Here is a 6,534-nt window from a genome sequence, read left to right as displayed (position 1 = left end):
AGAGGGCGTGCAAAAACACTACCCCATTTAATTGTAACTTAATACAAACCTTAAAGTACTTAAACTGATGATGTCATAGCGTAACTAGACATGATTGTTACAGGCAGAACTATACGGAGTTAGATCTTGGGAGAGATTAGTTTAACAATTAATAGGCAGCCACTGTGAAGAATTCGGGGCAAATGCTGTGCAAAAGAGCCTGTTCATACCACTAGTGATTCTGCTGCTTCAGTGTAGGGGCAAGAAGCTCTGCTAGGAAAGAAATGCAATAATCAAGTCTAAAGGCTACAAGGATGTGAATTTTTCTCAGGCTTTTTTTCTCAGGCTTTTCTGAGACTGAGCTGTGGTTTGTCTGGCCTTTAGCATGCTGAGGTGTTCTATTTAAAAAAAAAAAACAAAAACAAAAACCAAAAACAAACAATCAACCCAAAAAAACCCAGTGATTTTCAAAGTAAGTAGTTTTTTCGTCAGCAAGAATTTTGTCTTTTCCAAGTTGAGAATTACACCTCTCCTTGAGAATCCTTAGAAACCATCGTGAAGTAATGTAATACCTGCTGCCTGCTGCATCCCCCAGGGTCGGCTGTTGCTCCATTCTGACGTGCTGGGTAGGCTAAGCCACTGCAGTTAGCAAAGGAGGGAGAGCATTAAAAGGTCAAAAGGCATCAAGGTGCTTGTAGGCTCTAATTAAAAACCACTGAAAAGAACTATCAGTAATGATACGGACTCACTGTAATACTGGCCTTTGCCAAGGTCTCACCTGAAGCATGCATTTACAGAGAGAATTAAATGCTAGCGTGCAGCCCGGAATTGTTTGTCGTCCATAGAGACAAAAACCTTCCATGTAGTAGTAAATGGAGAAGTTATGTGTCAGTTAAATTGTTTCATAAAATACAGTGTTGGATTACCTAGCAGTGGAGTCCAAAACTTGGTAGTGATGTTCTAGATAGAGCTAGAGAAGTGTCAATGAAGAAATCATATGATGTAATTGTCGCTTGACCCAGGGGATCTCTTTCAGTTCTGTTTCCTAAGTTTCTAATTCAGAATGATTAAAATGTGACCTTATCTCACACTTACCTTAATACCTAGCTTCCTACATTTATTTTACTGTAATTATGCTCCATCCAGGTTAATGCAAGCAAATGCAAACTCCATGGTCTAGGAAAGAGAAATAGAGACACATTTACAGAATGTGAAATATTAGTGATCCTGAAAAGGATTTCTGTGTCAAAGAAAAGAGACACTGTATGTGAATTCCCAGAGTAATGCTGTGGAGAGGAAAAAAGCCTGATTTTGATTATTAGACCTATAAACAAGTGAGTAAAAGTAATGGAGGGAGTATATTTTCATGTACTGATTTGATGATATCAATGTAAGAACAAATCTGGGTATTTGTGTCCATATTTTTACAGAAGAAGAATTATCATGGGTGGGGAGAGAGCCACAAAAATTGTGTGAAATCTTAGGAAGAAATGTCCTCATCGGTCACTTTATCTTGTCATGGGGAATTTCCTCAGTGTGGGGAAGTCCCTTAGGAGACGGAAATGTCAGGAAATTTAGCAAAAGGAGGCAAAAAAGAACTCATAATATAAAACCAAAATTTGGGAACGCATTTTTTAATAGTGATTAACTTTTGAAAATGCATTCTCCATCGCGTTTTAGGCCTGGTTTAGGAAGGGAGTTTAGTCCAAATTTATGTTAATGATTTAAATATGGAGCAGCTAATTGAAACTACTTGGCATGGTTTAGTGGTGGTTCTAAGTCATCAAATGAAATTCATCACGCCCACCATCACTTGCTCCTCTGCGTAGATGGAGAAGCCCAATGACCTGTCCAAGAACACAGCCATTTATAGGCTTTTGATTCTGGCTGGCTATGAGACTATGTTAATGACAGTAATTCTTAGATCTGTTGTTGAGTTTTCTTATAAAGGGATATCAGAGTGATTACTGCCCTTCCCACCTATCCCTCCTAACAAGCAGAGATGACTTAGACCTTAATTCTTGTTCACGTATTGCTACAGTGGACTGAGGAAGAAGGCTTTTGTGCATATGCCAACACTGCCCAACCTTGACTTTCATAAAACTGGAGATGGGGTATGATACATACTTGCTTATTTATATATATTTCTGCAAATTAACATTTATTATGTTGTTTTTCTGTCTGAAGTTTTCAAAACAAAGTGAAGAGCTGTGTAGTTTTTAAGATTTTTCTTTACAGTACTTATATTCTGAATCATTGTTTGATGTTTTTCTGTAAAGCTCAGAACAAATTGCAGTGCTATTAAAAAAACTAATTTAGGAGGTGAAACAGACTTTCACAGTGTTGCCACCCACAAGTTATATCTTTTTAACTCTGATTCTGTTTTAGTTTTACTGTATATTTAAAAAAAAAAAAAAAAAAGTCAGTGCTAGGGAAGAGGAACCCCGATGAAAGAAGCAGTTCCTGTGTAACAGTGGCTGCTGAGTTGACAAGTCTCCGGAAGCAGGGAGCATCAATTGTTGGTGGTCCAGATATTAGGATTCTCTCTGCGATGTTCTTCCAGAAATGTCGGCTCCATATAATGCCTTTGGAAACAACCAGTAGATTAATGTTAAGACATGCCATTTTGAATGATATTGATGTTATCTCATTCTCCCAATTTCATGAAAAACTGTGAACATACTTATTCAACTTTTTGTGTGTTTCTGATCATCATTTACTCTCTATTTTTGTTTTCATGCCTTAATGATCCTTAATAATTAAAGTAACCTTTCCTCCTTTGTTTGTTTGTTTTAGTTGGATGGGGCAGAGCCGTCTGGGCAGCTGCAAAGTGCTGATGAGGAAGTTGTCTCTGCGGCCTGCCGGCTTGTTTGTGAATGGGCCCAGAAAGTGCTGAGCCAGCCTTTTGATACAGTCTTGGAATTGGCTCGTTTCCTTGTAAAAAGTCACTATATCGGTACCAAGTCAATGGCAGCTTTAACAGTAATGGCAGAGGCACCAGCAGGTAATGAGATAACTTAATGCTGAATGGATGAAATAGGGGATCTTTTTTCAAAGAGTAATAACATCTTGGTTTGAGGAAGCACTTCTCTTCAGGGCAAACTTTAAACACTGACTCTCAGCGTTAAGCATGCATTTACGTGATTTTAGTCCACATTGCTGCAAATTACTTTTCTCGCTGGTAGTCTGGGTAAAGAGATCTGAAAATAAGCAGTGGTCTCAGGTTTAGTTTGTGATTCTCCCATTCCTCCGATGAGGACCCTAGTCTTTTAAAGCACTTCAGGGCATGTGAGTAATTGTGCTGAATTTATGTACTTTGCTAGACCAGGAGTTTGGTGCTGGTACAGTGCTGGTTTGTAGACCAACTGCTGGTGTAGCTGTGTTTCTGTCTGATAACATGCCCTAATTTGGAAACAATTGTGTGTCTTAATTTTCTCTCAAGAGCAGATTTTCTTACAGGAATTTCTGATCTGTCAGGTGCAAATTTTCCTGAGATGTTTGATCAGTGTCAGGTAGTACAGGCATGTCAGCTGCTGTTGTTATTGCTCACGTTAGAAATAAGGGCTTGAGGGGCGTTGAGAGGGACAGTAGAGCCTTCCGTGGGGACAGTTGTGTGACTGAGATTCCAGCACTCCATTTCAAATCTTCGTTAAGGATCAAGGTAAAGAGAAGTGTTATTTTGTATTTTGCTATATCAGATGAATTCCTGTTCTATTCAGTCTGTGGGAAAGCTTACATTTGATGTGGTTGGTTGTACATCTACTTTTGTGTTCTTTGTTTCCCTCTTGATGCTCAAAATCAGTTACTTTAATAATTTGAAGTGTTCTTTTGTGGCTGTGGATGAAGTAAATTACAAAAATGAAGGATGGAGGAGGGAAGTGCAGGTGTACAACATGCCCCTTAGACTTCCCTCTGGCAAGTTCTGCTCAGGCCTGGCCTGTCAAGCAAAATGTGTTTGGATCACGGCAAATCTCTTGACTCAAGACAGGCGATGTCAGATGGAAACTGGTGGTCAGGGCTGTAGGTTGGGGTGATCCCCTTCTGGATCGTGTTCTTTCTCCTTCCAGCTCTCTTTGCTTTATTGCAACTTGGAACTGACAGGTGGCAGTGGCAGGTTTTTCTGCCTGTATGCTCCTTTTCTACCTGTCGTTGCTTGGCTTCATTGGTTCTGCTTGCTGTGCTGCTAGAAGGAACGGTATATGTATATATACAGCTCTTCAACTCATGTAGCTGCTCCCCCTTACTTCCTTCAAGAGAAGATGGATTCCTTCAAGGAAAAGGGAAGCCTCTGTGGCTTGGATAGTCATTTCAGGAGAGGTTTTTTCTAGAATGGCAAATAAAATATTCCCATACCTTGTTATCGCAAGGAACTACAGTGTCTCTCTGCATTAACTGAGGAAAAAGCAAACTTCTACCCTCAAAGAAAAATCTTCTTTTTTTTCTCATAAATGCTACTTGCCTTCAGTATTCAGCCCACATAGATGACTTGTTTTCCGGTAATTGCAATATATTGGGGCATTTCACTGCTCTGTGAATAAGGAATTGTGAAAGCAGAGGCATGTTGCAGTGTTCAAGCTCTCATGGTACATGCAGACTGCTCCTGTGAGGCTGGGCTCCCAGACCACAGTTCCTAAGCATGTAGTGGGTATCTAAAACCAAATACTTGCCTTAAAATGGTGTCGATTGATTTATAATTAAGAGTTATTTTTAAAACTGTGAAACCTGTGAAGTATGAATGAAATGGTGTTAAAGCATTTTTAGAGGGGCAGTTCAACAGTTAGTTGGTCACTGAGAGAGCATGCTAGTCCTCTTGACTGTTAATAAACAAAAGATCATAGATGTGATGTGATTTTTGTAAGGGAAATTGGTACCAGCTGCACAGATGAGACTAACTCCCTGTTGTTCTCCCTGGAAGCACCACTTGCTTGTGATCAGCAAAGGCATTGTCTCTAGAAAAAATTGTCTCCCATTCTAATTTCCATAGTTTTTTTCACCTTTTCCTTCTTTTTTTCTTTTTTCCCCTGGACGCTTCTCTTCTTGCTCTTCTTTCGCCATTATCCCTGATCACACACAGGTTGTGATCAATTTTGATATTATATGCATTGTGTTTAATGCCTTGGCCATTAGAAAATATAATCTGCTCAGAGCTGCTCCTCTGTGACACAGACCCACAGCTTTCTGGAAAGATTTTTCATTTTTAAAGCTGCCTCATAACAAAACAACAACACAGTAGATGATGAATTTTAAAGGTTCATCTAAAACATATCCACTGCCCTCTACTGTCAGTTAAATGAAATGCATTGGGTTTTAGATTTTGCTGACACAAAAGTTGCGATTTGGGATTACTAGAAACAAGATGCTAGTACATAGTATTTTAGCAGCTAATGCCCAGCTTGTCTAACAGATAGAGGTTTTGCCACAAACGTGGAAATAAACTGAAACATGGAATAGATTTGAGCATGAACTGGATGGGAGCACCTCATGGAGGAGGTGTTCCGAGAATGGTTGTGGAGATGCCTGCCATATATTCTGTGTGGTTAGATACAGAAGTGGCACTACAGCAGACAGGGTATGTGTGGTTATAATTCATTCTTCTTCTTTTTATTCAGGAATAAAAGGGATCCCCCAGCCCTCAGCTTTTATACCTACTGCTGAAAGTAATTCCTTTCAACCGCAAGTGAAAACTCTGCCATCTCCTGTTGATGCCAAGCAGCAGCTGCAGCGTAAGATCCAGAAGAAGCAGCAAGAACAGAAACTGCAGTCTCCTTTGCCAGGAGAGTCTCCAGCAAAGAAAACAGAAGGCACTGCAACCAATGGTGTGACCAGTATATCTAATGGAAGTCCTGCAATTCTGTCTCCTCCGCCTATTGGCATTGTTGTGGCAGCTGTCCCCAGCCCGATACCGGTAATGTTCTCCAGCAATTCTCTAGAGAAGCCACCTTATGAAAGGGTTATAAATTGCCAGTAACTAAGCAGTGGTGTCAGTGGGATAGAAAAATGGTGTCTGTTCAAAGGCTTGGGTCCCTTGATGCTTTTCTGTCCCCAATGACTGTGTTATACCACATGAGTTGTGGGATCAATACAACAGCAGCAGAATTCTGATCACATAGCATAGGCCAAGTTCGTCTTTGAAGTCGTTGACAGTGGGATTTCAGCTACAATAATTAGGGTTATATGTGGGAATAATTGCCCTTGAGATGAAGTTTAACCAGGCGAGAGAGCTGACACCGGTTGCGTAGTCTCTGAGCCCCTAATATGGCATCTAAATTGCCTTTCATTGGCCAGGCGCATTTAGTGACAGCAACAATTTTATTTTTGCATGAATGTCTGTAGCATGGAACATCTTTGTCTTTCAGCCATACAAAACTGGGGGGAGGGGAAGGTTATTTGTTTTTAAGATGTTAGCTGTGTTGTCGATTTCAATAGGTAAGCCAATTTTTCTGTCAGATAGTGGGTTTGTATTTAACTCAGTTCTGAAACCTTAACAATGAGCAGTGTTTTGAACACATCCTCTCCTTCTTAACCTTTGTATGTCTGTCTTTTTTATTCCCTGTG

General features: G+C 40.1%; 1 protein-coding gene across 1 annotated transcript in view; it reads left to right on the top strand.

Moving 5' to 3' along the window:
* The window catches only part of RFX7 (regulatory factor X, 7), a 19,474-nt gene that overhangs the window by 7,642 nt on the left and 5,298 nt on the right, over nt 1-6,534 (top strand). The window contains exons 4-6 of the mRNA XM_009323419.1: nt 2,009-2,093; nt 2,776-2,983; nt 5,589-5,884. Of these exons, the coding sequence (XP_009321694.1) occupies nt 2,009-2,093; nt 2,776-2,983; nt 5,589-5,884 (589 nt within the window). The remainder of the gene's footprint in view (nt 1-2,008; nt 2,094-2,775; nt 2,984-5,588; nt 5,885-6,534) is intronic.

This window comes from Pygoscelis adeliae, unplaced genomic scaffold (assembly GCF_000699105.1).
Source record: "Pygoscelis adeliae isolate BGI_AS28 unplaced genomic scaffold, ASM69910v1 Scaffold545, whole genome shotgun sequence".
NCBI lineage: Eukaryota > Metazoa > Chordata > Aves > Sphenisciformes > Spheniscidae > Pygoscelis > Pygoscelis adeliae.
This window is presented reverse-complemented; position numbering and strand designations above follow the sequence as displayed.